The sequence below is a fragment of the Erythrolamprus reginae genome, chromosome 4 (genome assembly GCF_031021105.1).
Source record: "Erythrolamprus reginae isolate rEryReg1 chromosome 4, rEryReg1.hap1, whole genome shotgun sequence".
Taxonomy (NCBI): Eukaryota; Metazoa; Chordata; class Lepidosauria; order Squamata; family Dipsadidae; genus Erythrolamprus; species Erythrolamprus reginae.
This window is the reverse complement of record NC_091953.1, coordinates 77,848,602-77,871,339: the sequence shown is the minus strand read 5'-3', so window position 1 is coordinate 77,871,339 and position 22,738 is coordinate 77,848,602. Positions and strand designations below refer to the sequence as shown.

General features: G+C 43.1%; 1 protein-coding gene across 2 annotated transcripts in view; it reads left to right on the top strand.

The window, feature by feature from the left end:
* Positions 1 to 21,394, top strand: part of PDK3 (pyruvate dehydrogenase kinase 3) — a 238,026-nt gene extending 216,632 nt beyond the window's left edge. For both annotated transcript variants that reach the window (XM_070750692.1, XM_070750693.1), the window contains 4 exons: positions 6,299 to 6,400; positions 7,524 to 7,634; positions 16,456 to 16,569; positions 20,267 to 21,394. In XM_070750692.1, coding sequence (XP_070606793.1) covers positions 6,299 to 6,400; positions 7,524 to 7,634; positions 16,456 to 16,569; positions 20,267 to 20,410 — 471 coding nt within the window. In that variant the 3' untranslated portion in view covers positions 20,411 to 21,394. The remainder of the gene's footprint in view (positions 1 to 6,298; positions 6,401 to 7,523; positions 7,635 to 16,455; positions 16,570 to 20,266) is intronic.
* The last annotated feature ends 1,344 nt before the right edge of the window (positions 21,395 to 22,738 follow it).

Here is a 22,738-nt window from a genome sequence, read left to right as displayed (position 1 = left end):
AACTTAAAACCGGATGAAAGAAGGGCGGAGACACTTCTCAAGAAGACCCACCAGATGGCGGCATGGGCTCTTCGGGCAGCCTCCACTGCCTCGTTCTTCAGTCGGGCCTCCATCATGTGGATCCAGGAGGTTCAGGCGAGGCTGGGCCCGGACGAGACTCGATTGCGCCAGGACTTGAATAAGCTCCTCGCAACGGCGGAATTTTCCACTGATGCCACTCTGCATGCCGCTAAATTTGCCTCCAGGGCTATGGCGTCCACCATTTCGTCGAGACGTTTACTTTGGCTAAGAAACTGGCAGGTGGATGCCAAGTCGAAGTGGACATTGTCTTCGGCTCCCTTTGAGGGCACAAAGTTGTTTGGGGAGGCCCTTGATCCTGTCCTGGTGGAGGATAAGGATAAAAGGAAAGTCCTTCCAAGATCTTTCCGCCGCCAGGACCGAAGGACTGGCCCGTACTCCCGTAGACAGTCCTTTCGGTGGGACTCGTGGTCGGCCAATTCACAGCCGGCCAGATCTTACTCCCAGGGTGCCTTTTCATCATCGTATAGGAATGACAGGCAGTATTCCCAAGACCGGGGCAGAGGCTTCTCCCAAACAAGACGACCTTTCCGGGGATACCAGCAACGCAATGCTCGGCGTTCCAAGTGACTGCCTGGACGGCATTCCTCTGGGGGGCAAGCTACAAAAGTTCAGCGAACAATGGCTAGCAACTACTTCAGACCCCTGGGTATTAGCCACCATCACCCGGGGACTACAAATAGAATTTATGTACAGCCCTCCACAGCATTTCGTTGTGTGCCCCGTACCCAGGGACCCCGCAAGGAGGTCTCTCTTGGATCAGGAAATTCTCCACCTTTTACAGATCCAAGCGATCGAACCCGTTCAGGACAGTTCCATAGGTACGGGTTTCTATTCAAAGGTGTTCCTCATACCCAAGGCCTCCGGGGGTTGCAGACTCATCTTGAACCTCAAACGTTTGAACCAATATGTTTTTTACCGACGGTTCAAGATGAGCTCCCTCCGCTCCATTCTGGCCTCTGTTCGAACAGGGGACCTTCTTACTTCGGTCGATTTAAAGGAGGCCTACCTACATGTTCCCATACACCCGAACCATCGACAGTTTCTCAGATTCTGTCTACACAACGTCCATTACCAGTACAGGGCAATGCCCTTTGGCCTGTCATCGGCCCCACGTACTTTTACGAAGATACTGGACGCCCTGCTGGCCGATCTACGGTCCCGTCCAATCCAAATCTTAGCATATTTGGACGACATTTTACTTCTGTCTCCAGACCGCCAGAGGGCGCACAAGGACTTGCAAACTACGATGCGTTGTCTACAACTTCACGGCTTCACCATCAATATGCCAAAAAGCCACTTGATTCCGGCCACCAGACTCATTCATCTGGGGGCAGTGATAGACACAGTCGCCCAGAAGGTATATCTCTCTCCAGAGCGGCAACTCAACATCTGCTCTCTGGTAAACAGCTTGCAACAGGAACGACGGGTCCCATTGTCCTTTCTGTCCAAGGTGCTGGGGACCCTGGTCTCCTGCGTGGACATTGTTCCTTGGGCCCGTTACCATTACCGACTGCTCCAGTGGACTTTACTCCCATTTCAGCGTCGAAGACTAAGCCATACACACCGTCTAACCTCTGTGAGTCGCGAGTTACATCTTTCCCTGAGATGGTGGAGATCCCCAGCACTACGGCAGGGCACACCCTTCGGACCATTCCGCCATACTATCCTCACCACGGATGCCAGTCTGTTAGGGTGGGGCGCCCACGTCCACTCTCAGGTAGCTCAGGGATTCTGGAGCCCCCAGGAGCTACGTCCAAATCAATATCAATTTTTTGGAGCTGCGAGCGGTCCGCTTGGCTTTGCTGACCTTCTCCACCTTACTGGAAGGTCAGCACGTCCTCGTACGCACGGACAACGTAGCGACCAGGGCACATTTAAATCACCAGGGCGGAACGCGCTCTCTCAGGTTGATGGAGGAGACGGTTCTTCTCTTCGACTGGGCAGAGACTCATCTCTCTTCCCTGCATGCAGAACACATTGCGGGGGAGGACAACAAACAGGCGGATTGGCTCAGCCGCCAGGAACTGGACCCGACGGAATGGAGACTCGATCCGGATCTATTTCAGGAAGTCTCACGTCGGTTCGGGGAACCGGTGGTGGACCTATTCGCCACTCCCCAAAATACCCAGCTCCCGAGGTTCTACTCCCGATTTCCATCTCCGGGAGCCGAAGGAATCAATGCACTTCATCTTCAGTGGCCAAAGGCCCTACTGTACGCCTTTCCCCCGATTGCACTTATTCCATCAGTGGTAAGGAAGATCATGATGGAAGAAGCGGAGTTGATCTTCCTGGCACCGCATTGGCCTCGGAGACCTTGGTTTGCGGACCTCAAGGAACTGTCCATCTCTCCACCGTGGAGGATCCCGAACGACCAGATCTCCCTCAGTCAGGGGTTCGTGTACCATCCGGAACCCCAATGGTTCCATCTAACCGCATGGCATTTGAGGGGGACAGGTTGAGGAGCTGTCACCTTCCCGAGAATGTTATCACAACTATTCAAGCGGCCCGACGCCCGTCCACCGTCCGCATTTATCAGGCGACATGGGCAGCCTTCCATTCCTTCTGCAATGACAGAAACTTACGACCAGAGGATTCCTCGGTCATACCTATCTTGGAATTCTTGCAGAAAGGTTTGGAGAAAGGTCTGGCGCCAAACACGCTAAAGCGCCAGGTCGCAGCGCTTGCCACTATTATAAAACGGGACGATGGGGGACCCTTAACTTACCACCCGTGGATTAGGGACTTTCTCAGAGGGGCTACGAACACACACCCTCCTCCTGTTCGTCGTTTCCCAACATGGGACTTGACTTTGGTCCTTCAGGCCCTCACGGGGCCACCTTTCGAACCGCTAAGGACTGTTTCACTGCGTTATCTCTCCTTCAAGACGGCCTTTTTGGTGGCAGTCACCTCGGCTAGGCGGGTGTCCGAACTGTCCGCGTTATCGGTAAGACCAGATTTGTGTCAATTTCATCCAGACAGAGTTTGTTTACGCCTGGACCCCACCTTTCTTCCAAAAATTAACACACACTTTCACAGAGCTCTAGAGCTGGTGTTACCGGATTTCTGTGCTCGGGGAGATCACCCCTTAGAACTTAAGTGGCACAAGATAGATGTACGCAGAGCATTGAAACTTTACATCAGGCGTACCAGCAGTTTACGCAAAACTGAGGCCTTGTTTGTGTCATTTAGTTCTAGTAAAATGGGCTGCAAGGTGTCTTCTAATACCATCAGCCAGTGGGTAAGGATGTGTATAGTTGAGGCATACAAGGCGAGTTCAAGGACTCCCCCGAGTGGTATTCAGGCTCATTCAACAAGGAGTGCGGCTTCCTCGGCGGCTTGGGCGACGCAGGCACCACTTGAAGATATCTGCAGAGCCGCGGCGTGGAGTTCACCCACAACTTTTATTCGTCACTACAAGTTAGATGCCTTCGCTTCGGCTGAAGCAGCCTTTGGCAGACGTGTACTCCAGAGGGTGTGCGGGGAGGTTCAGCCCATGGTTCATCAATCTCCCTCCCTAGAACATTAAACCTTGGGTATATCCCATGCTGGACTCTCCTTCCAGGAGGCATGGGAGAAGAACCGTTGTACCTACCTGAACGGTCTTCTCGATGCCCTGGAAGGAGAGTCCATACCCTCCCTAAGAACCATGGGAGTTCTTGTTTGATTGTTATTAAAGTTTTATTATGGTTGTTAATAAAGTTGATTAATTTACATCTTTTCGTTTTTTAAAACTGGCTACTTGGGGCAGCAAGGGGGCGGTACCTAATTATTATGTATTTATGTTAATTTGAAACTCAGTCCTACCAATAAGACTTGAGCAAAATCCCATGCTGGACTCTCCTTCCAGGGCATCGAGAAGACCGTTCAGGTAGGTACAACGGTTCTTTCACAGAGCACAAGAAATTGTCCTGCCAGATTTCTGTGCCAACACTACACACCAGCTAGAATACTGTTGGCACAAGCTAGACATCCACAGCGCCTTAAAAATCTACATTTGACAAACTGCCTCTTTTAGACTGATGGAGGCTCTATTTCTATCTTTCCTGCCTTCTTCCATGTGGTGAAAAATCTCATAACAGACCATCTGATGGATCAAGTCTTGTATAGCCATGGCATATGGTAACCAGAACTGCCCTGTTCCTGAGGGAGTTACTGCACATTCCACATGTAATGCGGCCACTTCAGCAGCATGGGCCACACAGTCCTCGGTCGAGGACATCTGCAAAGCCGCTACATGGTCCTCTCCTTACACCTTCATAAGATATTATAGACTCTACACTTTTGTATCAGCAGTGGCTGCATTCGGCCGATGGGTTCTCTAGAGGGTTTGTCCTACTCCTGTTCCCCTGGTCCAGCTTGAACCCACCCTGGACATGGAAGCTTGGGTATATCTCATGTTGGACTGTCCTTAGAAGCACACTGGAGAAGTACTGTTGACTTACCTGAATGGTCTTCTCTGTCCGCTGTGTGGAGAATCCAAATCAACCCAGGCTTGGCCAGGATTGTAGTCTTGTTCTTGTATACATACAGACTTTACTACCAACCTTTCTATGTCTTCGTTTTAAACTGACCTGCTAGGCAGTTAGAAGGCGCTCTTCAGTTTGAATAAATTAAAACTCAGTCTCTAGCAACTAACTGCAGTTGACCCAAGTTGGATTCTCCACACAGCATACAAAGAAGACTATTCAGTTAAGTCAGCAGTACTACCTGCTACCTCACCTAATTTTCAGGGGGTGCCCCATACTGGCATTCACTTTTTAAATCCTGGTATATAAAAAGCATATGCTCTCACACTTTATTTTGCTTTTCTGATGATTAAAAGGCAAATCTAAATGAATTTCTGCTCGCATGGCATCAATATATAGTTATAGGTATCAACCTCCCCTGGGATATGAATTAATAACAATAAAGAAAAATAATGTCAACATTAAATTTAAAAATAATGATAACTTTGAATATCTAATTTCAGATACAGAAATATTATTTCACGTTAAAGGAAGTAAATATGCCAAATTATACCATATTGATCATGTGGCACAAAAAAAGTGAATACATTTTTCTGCATCAACAGCTCTTCCACATGGAGTCTGAATGTCTGTCATGTTCAGGTGGTGAAAACCCCAGGAAATGAGTAGTGCCTAGATTATAGTAATAACAAATTTATCCTGTTGTGAATGAAGAGGGACAGCATCTTTCTTGAAGGGCACCTCTTATACAAGAAACCATTTCTCAATCTGGACATTTTAGACAGTAGTACACAATGCAACCTCTTTTGGGGGAAGATTATTGAGGCTTTAGATCTAGAAAAGCTGATTATCTGGACCCATTTTATTCAGGTTTCAGGTCTGAGATCTAACATGGATTTAAAAAAAGGATTGCTATTATGAATAACATCTGATGAGACTCATATCAATGAGTACAATCCATTTGGTATACTCTGTAAATTTAGCCAGGTGTCTGCTTTGATACGTTAAATGTTTCTAACTGAAGTGATCTATAAATCTTGTCAAATAAATAAGTAGATATCCATAAACAAAATTTCTGAGCTTGCACAGAGAAATATCAACATTTCAATGAAAATTCCTTCCAAGATTTGTTAATCATTCCCTTTGAATTAATACTGAAAGTACCTTTTCAAATTTTTACAGTTCTTTTCCTCCCATGAATTCTGACACTTTACATTGAAGCTCTTGGAAGTAATTTTTCTCTTTTCTCAGCTTTGGACCAGCAAATTTTGTCCTTGTTTTAAAAGTAGAGCAACTTAGAGCAATATTTTATATACTTTAAATAGAAAATTAGGGTGGGGTATTTTTCTAGGGACATGACAAAGAATATCTTTCACGAACGTGTGGCTTATATGCCTACAGCTATCTGCCAAGCAGGTTACCTGATTGCTCACAACACAGATTTAATTCCAATTTAAAAATACAATTGCATTAATAAGATTAGCTTTATTATAATTGCAATAATTTTTGGGCAAAGAAATATGTTCTCCTCTAACAAATACATACTTTTGCATGATAAGAAAAAATCTCTATACAGTGTCATTTATACACTTGAATATAATGAAAACATTCGGGTCACTGTGTTCTTTTTAAAATTTTATATAATGAAGTTCATAGTATTAAATTAAAAGATGACCATAATTTGTAAAATTTTCTGGTGTTGTTATTAACATGAATTAAGCATCTTTAAGAAGTTTTGCTTCAAATTGCAGAATTCAATGCGAGCTACAGTGGAACTACATGAAGGTAAATGTAAATGCTATCCATCAATTAAAACATTAGTCACTTTGGGAAAAGAAGACCTATCAATAAAGGTAAATAATATAGTAAAATGTAAAACATATGTTTTTATTTGTTGACCAAGGTAGAAAACAACTATATATGTTGAGTATCTTTGTGAATAATGTAGTTAACATAAAAGGGAACACAGCTTGAGAAATTTTTATGACAGGATATAGGTATTGATTTTCTTTTAGGTAAAATTTTATTTCAAATTATTATGATTACTTGTCTCTCGGAATATTTATTTATTTATGCATTCATTTTAGTTTATAGCTAGATGAATTGAATAGGCTTTTCTAACATCCCCCCCCTCCACTTTTCAGTTCACTATAGTTAGGATTATGTTTATCAATATAGGGAGGCTGGATTTGGATTTACTTCATGAATTATGAATTTATTTTATGTTTTTGAATTGCTGCAGTTGTACACAAATGTGGTACAAACAAGCACAAGGAAAGGGAAAGGAGTTCCTCATTGCTAGGCTATGACAGCCACATGAGTTTAGGAGCGGGTCTTTACTGAACATAAGGGGGCAAGCAGGAAAGTCAGTGACATTTCTGGTGCCAGGAAACTGGCCATTTTAATTCATCGTTCATATAGAACAGTAATGGCGAACCCATAGCACAGGTGGCACGCAGAGCCATATCTGCTGGCACATGAGCCATTGCCCTAGCTCAGCTTCAACATGCTTTTGTGTGCTGGACAGCTGATTTTTGGTTTGCACAGAGGCTCTGGGAGAGTGTTTTTGGTTTCCAGAAAGCCTCCAGGAGGATAAGGAAGGGCATTTTTACCCTTCCCAGGCTCCAGGGAAGCCTTTGGAGACTGTGGAGGGTGAAGCATGAGTCTACTGGGTCCACCAGAAGTTGGGAAACAGGGCACCTCTGGCCTCTGGAGGGCCTTGAGGGATGGGGGAATGCCTTCCCAGGCATTGAATTATGATGCAGGCACTCGTGCATACACAATAGCAGGTGCACACACTCTTTTGGCACCTGAGGAAAAAAATGTCAGCCATCACTGATATAGAATATGTAGCAATGTGCATGTACTTCACAATTTAAATTTGGTTTTTTCTTAATACAGGAGACTCCAGTTACCCAAGATTTTTTTTTTTAAAAAATACATTGCGTTATATAAATTTGTGATTTTATTCTATAGATAAGTGATAAAGGTGGTGGTGTACCTCTGAGAAAAATAGATCGCCTTTTTAATTATATGTATTCAACTGCTCCCAGACCTAATTTGGAGCCATCACGAGCTGTACCTTTGGTAAGTTCTTTTCTGCAAGCTAAAATGTCCCCCATATTGTTTTTTTAACATAAAGCATGTTAAGCAAATAAGAGTTTGCAATATGAACACAAGCTCTTCACTTGAGATGCCATCATAATAATACATGCATCATAGAGCAGGGGTGTCAAAGTTGATTTCATTGAGAGCGGGGTAGGGCTTGCATGGCCAGATTGACGGACGCCTCTGGTGGCCCAGGCAGGTCTGGAGGGATCCATTGTCTCCAGCAGAGGAAGGCGAGATCAGGGTGAGTGCCAAACCCTTGTTCTCCAGAGGAGCCTTGCTGTCCCTCTCAGGCCATGCAAAGGACCCCCAGACAACAGCATAGGCTACTCAGAGCCCGGGGCAGTAGAGGGCAAGTGCTCAGTCTAGCCCTCAAACTCCCAGGGCACTGGGACCCCACAGCTCAGCCCCTCTTTCCTAAAGGGGCACTTGGCTGCACTTATTGTACCTCTGCCTCAAGGCTGCTGCTGCTGCTGTGTTCGCACATTATTCATGGTGTATGCAGGAGGGCAAGGTGTGTGGGTCAGAGGGAAGCCACTCCATCTCCATGCGAGGAGATCCGGCTTTGTAACCAAAGCATTCTTGGCAATAGGATGGGAGACCTCCAGGAGATTTCAGGAGGAGAGGACAAGGGGATAGCGAAAGGGCAGCAGAGCCTCATTTCTATCTTCACTTAGGACATTATAGAAATCAATGGGTGTGGGAGCCCTATTGCAGTCTTTCACATTGAATTTATCTAGCAATTGCTCAGTCTTTCTCTTCTGACTGAGTTCTTTATATTTCCACATATAAATAATTCTTTATTTCCCCAAGATTCTTCACCTCAAATTTCCTTTCCAATTTTCTGGCAAATTCTTCTACCTGAGATTCATTCTTTGCGATAAAACAAGATCATCCACAAAAGCGAAAAGCAATCAGCTTTCACCTTGTAATTTGCTTATGTAAATGCAGTTCTCCACTGCATCTGGAAGGAGAGTCCAACATGGGTAATTCTCTTGTCTTATTGGTAGAGACTGAGTTTAAATTAACATATTTACTAGGCACTTGCCTGCCCCCATGAGCTCAGTTTTAAAAAACTCAGTCCAAGTATAGAGACTCATGAGTTGTTCTAAGAAAGTAAATGTTTTTAAAGCAATTTGACTAACCTGTTTCTTGTATTTTGTTCTGTTTTTCGGGTGAAGAAGATCGAGGAATGGGGTCTCTGCCCTCCACGAGCATCACCCCCTTCGTTTCCCCCTCTAAAGGTCCTCTTCCCTCAGAGGGTACTGTCCTGGAAGGGAGGATATCAGCCTGGGGTCACTGGCCTCCATGGCCAAACCCGGCTGTTAACCAAAGGTGGGGGGGTCCACCCCCCCACTGGGAGGCTTGAAGGATTCCCCTGAATCCTCCGAAACTCGATGGAGCAGCCGATCGCGGCAGGGATTCCCCAAGGGAAAAAAATCACCTGATGTTTAAAAAAGCCGCTTGCCGCAGCTGCGCTACAAACGGAGCCAGGGAGGCCGGGGATTCCCCCAAGAATGCGGCAGCCATCAGTGCCTCACAGCTGATGAGCAGCCTAGTGCTACCGCTGCCGCCACTCAATTAGGACCAAAACGAGGCCCCAAAGATCGGCGTTTTTTTCTTAATAAACGGAGAACGGTGTCACCACCTCCCAGAGGCTAGGCGGCCTTGGACATAGCGGCAACATGTCGGGCAGCCTTTTTCAAGTAGCGGCTGCCATTTTAGAGCCCCCCAAAAGCTGCACCCACCATTTTGGCCGGGTTGGTGGGAAATGCCCCCCCTTTTTTGCCCAGCTGACCTGCGCGAGTTCAAGGGCTGGGGGTGGGGGATGCATGCACACTCTGTTGTGAGGCATGGCAGCCATTTTGTGACATTTAGAATTGGAGAAGATAGTGGCTTTGCTTGGTGCCTTGCTCCATTTCTCCAACCTTTCGCGTGTCTCAGTCTGATTAGAGCTGTGAGTACTATGGAACAGCCATCCATTGTTGAGGAACAGGCAGCTCCTTCTGTATCCACCCCCAAATCTAAAGACAAAGGAAAATCTAAGGCCAAGGCTTCACAGGCCTCATCCTCCTCAGCCCTCAAGGAGGCCGAGAGGCGCATAAAGGCCCTGGAGCAGAAACTGGATGCAGTCCTCCATACTCTCCTGCAGTTATTCCAAGTGCCTGGGTCATCAACTCCTCAGCCAATGGGGCCCGTGGGTCTTGCGACAGAAGGAGACTGGTCCCCAGAACGCCAGGCCTTACCTCAGGTTCCACCTCCTCTGAGCAGACCAAATTCTTCAGGCCATACCAGGCCTTCCTTGGGGATTTCACCCCAGACTGATGTGACTCCCTCAGCAACGTTCACCCCTACAGCTGCCGTACTCAGGGCCCAGTCTGACACTTGGGAAGGTATGTCGCCGGCTCTACAAGACATTATCACTACTGCTTACTCTCAAGGCATGGCAGCAGGGATGCAACAGTATGCTCAGCAACCACGCCAAGCCCAAACCCGGGATCTCTGGTCTGCACCGCCCCTTTCAGGTCTGGGGTCTTTAGCTGAAGAACCAGCCTTGCTTGAGGATAGCGACAAAGAGTATGATCTGTCAGATGATGAGACCTCTCCGGAACAGTCATCTGCTATAGGACTATTCAAACCTGCATTGTTTAGGATCCTGCTTCACAAGGCAAAGCAGGCAGTGGACTTGCAAGGTCCTACCAAATCCTCGCAGGCTACCGAGACAGCTAGATCAACCACTCTATTTAAAGAACCTCAGTCTGAAACAGACCACATCCCGGCATCAGAGATTTTTGTGGAAAGCATCAAAAGACCGTGGCAACATCCAGCGGCGGCCCAGAGCCTGTCGGCCATTGAGAGAAAATTCTACACCTTCGATGATGTAGTCGAGACCTTGCTTCAGTTTTCCCCAATCGACCACTCAGTGGTCACTCTTGTGTCTAACGCCCTAGTTCCCGCCGAGACAGGGGACAGCCTAATGCCAGAGGACAGGAAGGCAGAAGTCCTCCTGTAAAAGACACACCTAATATTCAGCTGGGGGTTCCGTGCAGCGGCCGCTGCTTCCTTTTTTAACAGAGCTTCCATAATGTGGATTGAAGAGATTATGTCCCGGCTTAGACCAGACAATGGGAGACTGCAGCAAGATTTAAGCAAGCTTTTGGCTGCAGCTGAATTCTCGGCCGATGCCACCTTGCACGCCACCAAGTTTTCAGCGAGAGGGATGTCCACTACCCTTTCATTGCGCCATCTTTTGTGGCTGCGGAACTGGCAGGCAGACACAAAATTGAAGTGGCGCCTGGCATCATCACCTTTCCAAGGTGCCAAACTCTTTGGGGAGGCTCTGAATCCGGTCCTCGTAGAGGATAAGGACAAGCGTAAGATACTCCCCAAGACTTACAAGAGACAAGACCGCTGTTCCAACCCCTATACCCGACGTCATCCCTTTCGTTGGGATTCTTCCTCAGGTGCAGGCCAACCCTTGAGGTCGTATTCACAAGGCCATTTCAACCAATCTTCTTCCTTTACAAATGACCGTATGCCATTCCAGGACAGGGCAAGGGGCTATCAACAGGTGAGATGCTCATTTAGAGGCACCAACCAGAGGGGCTTCAAACTTCCCAAATGACTTGACCACCTCACAGCCCATATGAGGGAAACTCCATCTTTTCAGTACCTCCTGGCGTGCCACATCCTCAGACAGATGGGTGTTAGCCACGGTCTCCCAAGGACTGCAGTTGGAGTTTGTCCAGCCCCCACCCAATTGCTTCCTTCATTGCCCGATGCCTCGGAGCCCTCACAGAAGGACAGACCTGCTCCAGGAAATATCACACCTCCTGGATATCCAAACTATAGAACCGGTTCCCCGTGAGGGAACGGGATTCTATTCGGTGGTCTTCATCGTTCCGAAGGATGCCGCTTAATCCTCAACATAAAGCAATTGAATCTGTACCTCCTCTAAAGAAGGTTCAGGATGCATTCTCTCCAGACAATCCTGGCTGCAATCCGCCCTCAGGATTTCCTTATTTCCTTGGACTTGAAGGAGGCTTACTTCCATGTACCAATCTATCCTCCACATCGAAGGTTCCTTCAATTCTGCTTAGAAGGGGCGCACTATCAGTAGAAGGCGATGCCATTCAGCCTTTCGTCGGCCCCTCGAACTGTCACAAAACTATTAGATGTCCTAACAGCGAGCCTTCGAGCACAGTCTATCCACCTGATGGCCTACTTAGACGATATAATAATCTTGTCCAAGTCTCAGGCACAGGCACCGGAGGATCTGGCTATTACAATGAAGACACTGGAAGAGCCCGGCTTCACTATCAATGTGCCCAAGAGTCAACTGTCTCCTTCCACCAAACTTCTACATTTAGGATCAGTCATAGATACAGCTTCAGGTATCATGTCTCTTTCATCGGAAAGACAAAACAACATCCAGAACCTGATTGCTTCTCTTGGACACTATCGGCTAGTTCCCCTTTCCTTGTTGTCCAAAATTCTTGGGACCTTAGTGTCCTGCATAGGGATTGTACTGTGGGCCAGGCACCACATTCGAACTCTGCAGTGGTTCCTGCTCCCTGCCCAAAGGGCCAAAGTAAGCCACTCAAACAGACAAGTTCGTTTGCCACAAGGGGTCAAGGAATATCTAACCTGGTGGACGTCCCCAGCGTTGCTACGGGGGTCTTCCTTTCGAATTCACAACCAGGTCACTCTTACTACGGACGCCAGCCTGTCGGGTTGGGGTGCACACATCGCACCTCAGGTCGCCCAGGGGCTCTGGTCCAGAGAAGACCTCAACCCTATCAACATCAATTTCCTCGAGGTCAGAGCTGTTTTCCTGGCACTTCAACACTTTGTGTCATTGGTTCAAGGCAAGCATGTATTAGTCCTAACGGACAACGTCGTAACCAAGGCCTACCTCAATCATCAAGGTCACGTTGACTCATGCACGAGACTATGGCTCTTTTCGATTGGGCCGAAATCAACTTAGCCTCCTTGTCAGCGGAGCACATTGCCGGTGTCAGCAATATCCAAGCCGACTGGCTGAGCAGAGCTACTCTGGACCCGATAGAGTGGCGGTTAGACCCACAGCTGTTTCGGGAGATCACTCTTAGCTTCGATACACAGTTGGTGGACCTGTTTGCGATGCACCTCAACGCACAGCTCCCCAGATTCTACACCCAGATTCCATCGACGGGAGTGGAGAAAATCAACACCCTATTCTCCAGTTGGCCATGCGGCCTCTTATATGCCTTCCTGCCAACAAATCTTATACAGAAAGTCATCGACAAAATACTGGAGGAGCAGGCGGAAGTACTATAAGGTGGCACCTCACTGGCCACATTGCCTGTGGTTCTCAGACCTGGTGGTGCTGTTAGTATCCCCCCCTTGGAGGATTCCGGACAGGGACATCTCCCTCAGCCAGGGGTCCATTTATCACCCAGACCCTCAATGGTTCCAGTTAGCCGTCTGCCATTTGAAAGGAACAGGCTGAGAGGTCGTCAGTTGCCTGATAATGCAAGTAGCCTGTCGACCGTCTATGTCAAGGATATATGCACTGGAAAGAGAGTCCAAACCGACCCTGCATTGTGTTTGATTCAGGGACGCTGGGTTGGGAATTGCTAGTTATTCTAAGTTCTATGTTTGTTCCAAATAAAATTTCTTGTTTGATTCATACTAACTTCGTTTTTTAAAACTGAGCTCATGGGGGCAGGCAAGGGGCGGTGCCTAGTAAATACGTTAATCTAAACTCAGTCTCTACCAATAGGACTAGAGAATTACCCATGTTGGACTCTCCTTCCAGTGCATCAAGAACACCTTTCAGGTAGGTACAACGGTTCTTTTCTGCTTTACAATCTTTGAAGTCAATATCCTTTAACACTGTGTTTAAACATGTTCCAATTTCGGGCTGATTGTTTTAACCCATAAATTGTTTTTCTTAATTTGTACACCATATTGGTTTACTAACCTCATACCCAGGTGCTTGCATGATGTATATATCTTTCTCTAGATCAGCATTAAGAAATGCTGTCGTGAAGTCAAAATGCCAAATTTTGTATTGATAGGCTGATGCTATGGCAAGTGTCAGTATAAAACTCTCAGCCTTCACTGTAGGAGCAAAGACTTCATCGTAATGAATGTTTTTTAATTGCGAAAAATCCTGTGCTACCAATCTAGCCTTGTATTGAATATCATCATTAGGTAATACCTTCCATTTATAAACCCATTTACAATCAACTGCCTTTTGTTCCTTGTGGCAATGATACAGGTTCAAACACTTGATGATCGATCCTTCATTGACTTCATTTCTCTGTCCATAACCTCTTTCCACTTAATTTGCTCAATTTTAAGCAGTTTTAGTACCTCTTTATAACTTCTTGGTTCATACCAAACATTGTATACCTTTACACCACTTGCTGAGTATTTATCAGTCGGAAATCCTTTATCACTACACTCTGACCTTTGTGATAAGCTCAGCTCCTCTATTTCAGGCCTTTTTGCCTTTCAACCTGTTCATCGTTTCCTCCCTGAACTTTTATATCTTGTGAAATTAAATCACTGTTGTTAGATTCATCATTGTCATAAATTGGGTCTCCATCGCTAAACGGATCGTTGCTGTTGAACATATTGCAAATTTGCACAAACCCTTTTCCAGTTTTGTTCTGCAAAGTTTGTAGATCTTTCCTGCTTCCACCAGTAAATCGATACCACTTTGACCCTGGCTCATAACCCACGAATATAAGTTTCCTCACCTTTTGTTGGCCTTTCCTTCTTATTGCTTTCGGAATATGCACCCAAGCTCTGCTACCAAAAGCCCTTAAATGGACTAAAGATGGCTTTCTCCCATATAATACTTCATAGAGAGTGCTGTTTATTAATCAGTTAGTATTGCAGTTAGTGTTGCCTCACCCCAATACACCTTATTCATGCCAGTCCTCTAGTAATGAATCCTCCATTATCTGCAATACCCATTTCTTCTTTTAGCCACTCTAAATTAGATAAACTTAATAAATTTTGTTCCATCTCTAGAATGCACAGCCAATTTGAAAACCTTAAGTTCAAATATGGAATGTCAATGTCTCTTTTTCCTATGACTCTTGTCTTCTGGCCATTCACCAAGGCCACTGGATCCTTCTGTGGAGAAAATCTGCAATACAAATTAGAGATATTTACAATAGTCTGACTTACACCACTGTCTATTAACCACTTTTCATTGCGTTCTTTGTTACAGGCCTTTGCAACTCCAATGTGGTCCTCCAATGAGCTTTTCTTGCTTGCAAAGTTCTGCAAATGTCTTTGCTGCAAAAGTCTTTGTTGCAAACCTCTTGCTTTTGCACAGCTCCTCTGCAGGTGGTTTGCCTCTCCACAAATGTAGCAACTCTTGACACATGGGTGTTCTCTGTAGGACAGTGATGGCAAACCTATGGCACGGGTGGCACCCAGATCCATATCTTCTGGCGCGCTAGCTGTTGCCCTAGTTCAGCTCCAGCATGCATGTGTGTGCCGGCCAGCTGATTTTTGGCTCACACAGAGGCTGTGGGAGGGCAGTTTTGGCTTCCAGAGAGCCTCTGGGGGGAAGGGCGTTTTTACCCTCCCCTGGCTCCAGGGAAGCCTTTGGATCCTGGGAAGATTGAAATATGAGCCTACTTGGCACACCAGAATTTGGGGAACAGTCAATTTCCAGTCTCCAGAGGATCTATGGGGGGTGAGGGAAGCTCTTCTCTCAGAGATTTCGTTTGAGAATGACAACCTTTTCTTTTCTCAAACTCATTCAGCAAGCAGGACTTTAAGCTCTCTAAATTCAGCTCTCCTTCTGGCTTGCTCTCAAATATAGCTGAAATAATGTTCCAGCTCTCATCTAAACAGTTTAGTACAAGAAGAGTCTTTTGTGAGTCAGGGAAGATAATTCCCCTCTGCTATACTTCCAAAAATATAGATTGCATTTTTACTAAATGCTCTTCCATAGTGTCCCCTGGCTGCATGCAAGCCCTAAACTGTACCATGTTGCAAGCAGATTCATTTATGGCCAGTGCCATAAATTGTTCATCTTGGAGACTTAGAACAATATAAGCCATACCCTTCTTCTCAGCTGCTGTAAGTACTTGTAGGGTGTTCTCAGCAATGTCCCACCACTCTCTAGCTTTTAAATAGTGCTCCATCATAGCAGCCCATATCAAATAGTTCTTCTTTCCCATCTTTGGGAATGAATTATCTTTAAACTCAATTTCAGCCATCCTGATCCACTTTTCTCAGCCTTTAAATTCACAATGCAGTCTTATTTCTATATTCTATATTTCTCTCTTGGTTTCACTGGGCCCATAACATATCAGAGTTTTGCAGTTTAAAACCCGGATGCATGTGGCTGAGTTTCAAAACAAACTTTATAGATTCACAAATAAAGGTTACAGTACCATATTACAGGAACACTTTAACAGACATCCTTCTCCATCAGAATCATCATGAGCAGAGAGAAGAACTCAGGCTAAACTCCACCCTCTTCCTCTTCAATCTTGCACATGCTCAGATTATACCACACCCAAATTACCATACTGAGCTTTACATAATCATTGTCATTGACAGATTCTATGGTACATATGTTAAAAGAGCAATTGCCATTTTATGCATATAATTTTCATTTTTATGTAAAAAGGAATAGATGCATTGCATAACAAATGCTTTTTTATGATTATGGAACGTATTTTAAATTATGAAAACACAGGAATATCTCTAAAGATTCCTGCTTCTGTCACTATTAATATTTCAGGTTTTTTAATTCTTCTGTTACTAATTTTTTTCCCCTTAGGCTGGATATGGGTATGGTCTGCCAATTTCTCGTCTTTATGCTCGATATTTTCAAGGTGACCTCAAATTATACTCTATGGAAGGAATTGGTACAGATGCAGTAATCTATTTGAAGGTATTAATGGATAATTATAGAGGCACACTATGAATGTACTCTACTAACTTTATATTAGAAGACCTCCTCAAATCAGGTCACCATCTAATAGAATTACTCAACAAGTATGAGGAAGTAGCAGAGATAAAAAATAAATAAAGAGAAGACTAAAATGATAACTAAAGACATGACAGAAGATCAGAATAAAGTCTTAATAGAAAGACTAAATATTCAAACAACAAAAACAATTAAATATTTAGGAATTAACCTAACCACAAGAAATATAACATTAAAAAAAGAAAATTATGATAGATTAAATGAAAAAATAAAAAACAACTTAGACAAATGGGCAAAATTACAGCTATTCCTTATGGGAATAATTGTCACCATTAAAATGAATATTTTACCAAAGATTCTTTTTTTATTTGAAACAATTCAAATAAAACTGAAACAGGACTATTTTATAAATTTAAATAAGATAATAAATAAATTTATATGACAACACAAATAACCTAGGATAAAACTAAAGATACTACAGGAATCCAAAAATAGAGGTGGATTGGGAATGCCAGACTAGAAAGGATATTATCAAGCGGCATTATTGATGTGGGCCAAAGAATGGATGAAACTAGATAACACAAGATTGCTAGACCTAGAGGGCCATGATTTACAGATGGGATGGCATTAATTTTAAGGGATGATAAACATAAAGCACACCGATATATTATGAACCATTATATAAGAAGATTCCTTCTAAGCAGTTGGTTAAAAATTAAGAAGCAAATGTACAGAGAGATATCGCACTGGTTCTCACCTGTAGAAGCTTATACTCTTCCATGCCTTAAAAAAACCAATAACATAAAGACTTGATGAAAGAAGAGGGTTCAGCAATAACGAGATTAGAATTAAAAGAAGAGGGGATAGACCTTGAATGATGGGAATATTTACAAGCAACAACAAGATACCATAAAGATAAGAAGGAATGGGGAATAGAAACTAAAATAGCACTAGACAAAATCTTATTAGGGTCAGAGGACAAAAACTATATCACTATCCATTAGAGTATAAAATGGAAACAGAACAAGTGAAAGACAATATGATCAAATGGGCTCAGGATTTTGGTTATAACATTGAGTTAAATGAATGGCAACAAATTTGGAACAGAAATAGGAAATGGACATTAGCGACATCCTACAAAGAGAACTGGTATAAGAAGTTTTTTAGGTGGCACATAACCCTGACCCAACTTGCAAAAACTACACAAAAAATACGAACCACAATGCTGAAAATGTAAAAAAGAACGAGGTACTTATTACCACATATGGTGGGGCTGTGAAAAAATTAAAACTTTTTGGGATAAAATCAAGGGGTAGCTAGAAAATTTTTTAGGGAATAACAAGGGAGAAATTTGAAAAAAAACCTGAACTATACTTGATCCTGCACATAATTACAGCTGCGAGATTAATATTTGCACAATCTTGGAAAATAATGATCTACCAAATGAAGAAGAGAGTATTGAAAAAATAATGTCGTGCTGAAATTAACAGAGGAATTAAAAAATAATGATGACTCCGACTATTTTAAATGCTGGGATAGGTTTTATCATTGGATGGAAGAAAGGCGGGGGAAAGACATATAATCATAACAGTAGAACCAACGATTGATAAGAAAGAAAAATAAAATACCTGGGGAAAATGTAGAAGTAGGGAAGATCCAATTGAGAGAACAATGTATAGAAATGTAAATAATCTGTGAATACTAATTGTTTCTTAATGAATAAGTATAAAATTAGTATTATGAGAAACTTAAAACATATCTGCCATGTAACTTCCAATGTTTTTAAATGTTTTTCGTTTGTATAATATATTTATTAATAAAAAATTTTTTTAAATTTTTTAAAAAAAATCTAGGAATGTAGTCTACTAACTCTTGAGGTTTTATAGCTGATTATATTTTGGTGTCAAGACAAGTGCTTTATTGCTATGCATTTGTACCAGAAGTCATTCTGATTTACTGAAGATAATATTTTTCCATATTCTGAGAACATTTTCTTGAACTCTTCATTCATAGGTAATAATGGCCCTGGGAACTAGATCAGTAACAAAGTTCAGTTGTAATATTACTAAACTTTTCTCTGTTTATTCTTTCCAATAAAGCTGTTCCTAAATGGAAACATTGAGATACAAAGCATAGTTCCAGCTAACAAACAATTGAATGTTTCATTATTGAAAAACTCCAAATCTGAGTTGGAATGTATTTCAATGTTCCCTCTAATTTTTTTTCGGGGTGGGCGGAAAAATATAGTGTCTGAACGGCAGACCCCTTGGGACTGGGCGGCATAGAAGTATGTGTGTGTGTGTGTGTGTGTGCGTGTGTATGTATGTATAAATAAATAAATAAGAAAAAAAATCCCTTCTTTTTTATTAAAAGAAATTAATAATAAAACAAAACCAAAATCTATTACTATTAAAACTAAAACAACCAGCAAAACCAAAAACATAACTATTAATAAAAACAGGTGAGGGCTGGTTTTTTTTTAATGTCATTATTTAAGTGCTTTTACCATATGCTTTAAATCAAGAGTCACTTCGCTCTCTGTTTCTCTCTCTTTCCTGTCATTCTCTGTCTCAATTCTCTCTCTCTTGTTCTCTTTCTCTCTCTTGTTTTCTTTTTCTCTCTCTCTCTCTTGCTTTCTCTCTCTCTCATTCTTTCTCTCTTGTTTTCTTTCTCTCTCACTCTTTCTTTCTTGTTTTCTTTCTCTCTCCCTCTCTTGCTTTCTCTCTCTCACTCTTTCTATCTTGTTTTCTCTCTTGCTTTCTTTCTCTCTCACACTTTCTCTCTCTTGTTCTCTCCCTCTTGCTATCTCTCTTTCCCTCTCTCTCTCCCCCTTCTTTCTCTTTCTCTCTTTCTCACTTTCTCTCTATCTCGCTATGTCTGTTGCTCTCTCTCTCTCTCTTGTTTTCTCTTTCTCTCCCTTTCTTTTCTGCAGACGCCGGCAAAGGTTCTTATTTTGAGTGGCAGGGGGATGGGGAGTGCGCGCGCACGCGCACCCAACATTCCAAATCACCTTCGCCTGCCTCCACTGTGAAAAGAATGCCCCCCCGCCTCTTCTGTAGCCCTTTCACCGATAGCCAGGACGAAAGTGCTGGGGCAGGGCAGGCTTTCTCGAAGCGGCTAGCGGCTGGATCGGGAGGACGAGAAACCGCAGCCACTAGCGCTGCTGCAGCCACTGCTGCGGGAGCAGCCGTGCCCCAAGGCGGGAAGCGGAGGAGGAGAAAGGGGCAGATCGGGCGGGCAGGCGGGGGGCAGCAGCGAGAAGCCAGGGGTGCGAGGGGGTCGGAGGCGCTGGAGGGGCGGGGGCGGACGTGGCTCCTTGCACGGCCTTGGAAAAGGGTGCGCAGGGGGGTGTTTGGGGGCGCGTGGCCACGCGGCCGCGCACCTTAGAGGGTATATTGATGTATTTTATTATAAGACTTCAGTAACTAAATATGACTATGTATATGCAATAAGAAGCTACAAATCCACATGCTACAGTCCAAACAAAAGTACACAAAGTGAAAAAAAGATTGAAAATACAAAATATGAAATAAAATACATGTTCCATTGAATCTGTATTGAGCATGTACACTCTTTCTTCATTTACAATGATGATTTGTCTCACTTTATTGAATTTTCTTGTAACCACTTGGAATGTTTTTGTTCCTGTTTCTTTCTTTAGGCACTATCAAGTGAATCATTTGAAAGACTACCAGTTTTTAATAAATCAGCTTGGCGACATTACAAAACCACTCCAGAAGCGGATGATTGGAGTAACCCTAGCAGTGAACCCAGGGATGCTTCCAAGTATAAAGCTAACAGATAATTCATCAACATTTTCACTTTGATACATACTTGCATACAACAATGCTTTGTTTCAGTTTCCAAACTCCTCTAAATATAGATTTCTTTAGAAAGATCTGTTCAGGAATTTGAAATAGCAAAAATAGAGGACTTTGAAGGCCTGGCATTATGCATTTTTGGTGTGAGTTATTGTAATTACTTTGCCAAAATATGCTTGATTACTAAGTCATAAATTACAGAGAAGGTTGCACTATGACTGCAGTTAGATTATAAAATTGTATAGTAAAAAGGTATTATTTTTAAAGATTCCTTGTTAGTCCTATGTAATAATTGAAAAAAATGTTTTCACTTGTTATTTGACAGTAATGTCTTGCACAACATTATAATGCAACAAAAAATTCTTGTGTACTTGAATGTGTTCATAGAAAACTCATTGCTGCATTTGTACATGGCATTATATTTATCCGTTATCTTTTTAAAAATCTCATCATTATGGAGGTTTGTCAGATCTTATATCAGTATATGATTTTTAATGTTATCCCAAAGGTCCTTAGGGCTTTAAATATTTTGTTTCTAATTCCCAGGTTGCAAAGGCAGTTTATTTAATACTGATTTCATTTTCATGGAAAATAGTAAGACTTTCATTTTGTAAGCATTATCTTGATAAAGTTTTTTTGCTTAATAGCTTCAATACTGTAAATGCGTAAACTGCCTCTTCTGCTAGACCAAATCTATTCATAAATAAGACAATTATGGTTTATAATTGAAGTATTTTATACTGACCACAAAGAAAAGAGTAATTTCAAATATTGGCTTCATAACATCAAATATTTAATTTACAGTATTAATATTAATATTTAGTCACTTGAGGCCCATTTGTATTAAAATAAAAATAATTAGTAACAGGATGATAAAAGCAACATCAAATATTGTTAAATTAAATATTGAACAGCACCCTGACATAAATGTTTAATGGAAACAAACAATAAAGATGAAACAGGACATATTTGAATGATACTGCCTCTGATATTACGGCTAGAAATAGAATTTGATTTTCAAAGAAATCAAGTAAAAATTCTTGTAATATTTTTTGACAGAAGCAATAGTAAAGTGAGGAAAGCTTCAGAATACACACAGACTCTTTGTTATCTTTAGGTTGAATCTTTATTTGTGGTTTGACAACAAGAAGCTATCAACAAATTTGTGATACAGTTTGTTTTAATGTGAAAATAAGGAGAAAGTTTGGCTTCCCCCCCCCCCCCTAGATAGTTAAAATTACTATGGCAAACTTTATTTAGATATAGCAAAAATTTTAATTTCTAATTAAAATGGAGTACCTAGGTTGCAATTGAAGTATCTATAGTTTTGTTTCAATGGTTTTTGATATACATATTTGAGTCTCTAATTATATACAGTAATACCTCATGATACCAACTTAATTGGTGCAAGGAGAAGGTTCGTAAGACGAAAGGTTCGTAAGACGAAACATTGTTTCCCATAGGAAACAATGTAAAGTCAATTAATCCGTGCAACCAAAAAAACCCCCGCAAAAAACCCGGCTTTCGGCGACTGCTGGGAAGCTGCACGGCTGTTTTAAAAGGTGACAGCTGGCCTGGGGGGCTTCCCAGCACCCCCCGAACTCCGGGGGGTGCTGGGAAGCCCCCCAGGCCGGCTGCGACCTTTTAAAACAGCCGTGCCGCTTCCCAGCTGTCTCCTGAAGCTGAACGCTAAAGCCGAACTTCCGCGTTCGGCTTCGGGAGACAGCTGGGAAGCGGCGCGGCTGTTTTAAAAGGTGACAGCCAGGCTGGGGGGCTTCCCAGCAACCTCCCGAACCGAACCCAGGGTTCAGAAAAATTTTGCCTCTTCTTACGAACTTTGTTCGAGTTACGAACCGGCATTCGGGAGGTTTCTGGGAAGCCCCGCCACCCGGCTGTCACCTTTTAAAACAGCCGCACGGCTTCCCAGCAGTCTCCGAACGCCGGTTCGTAACTCGAAAAAAGTTCATAAGAAGAGGCAAAATTTTTCTGAACCCCAGGTTCGTATCACGAGTTGTTCGTAAGACGAGGGGTTCGTATCTTGAGGCACCACTGTATAAGCATTTAATCATGCTTATTAATTTTATGTTATTGCCTTCTTTCTGAGCATCAAAAATCCTTTGTACTTTGAAAAATATCCCTATTAGCTCTATGTACATTTCCAGTAACTCACAATTTAATTAAAAGAAAAATAACTATTAATCTTACTGGGTTAAAGTGTCTTGGCACCTAAAAAACAGATGTAATAAATTAAAGAATTTACTGCATCTGTTTTTCAGGTACCAAGATACTTTAACTTATACACACTATATTAG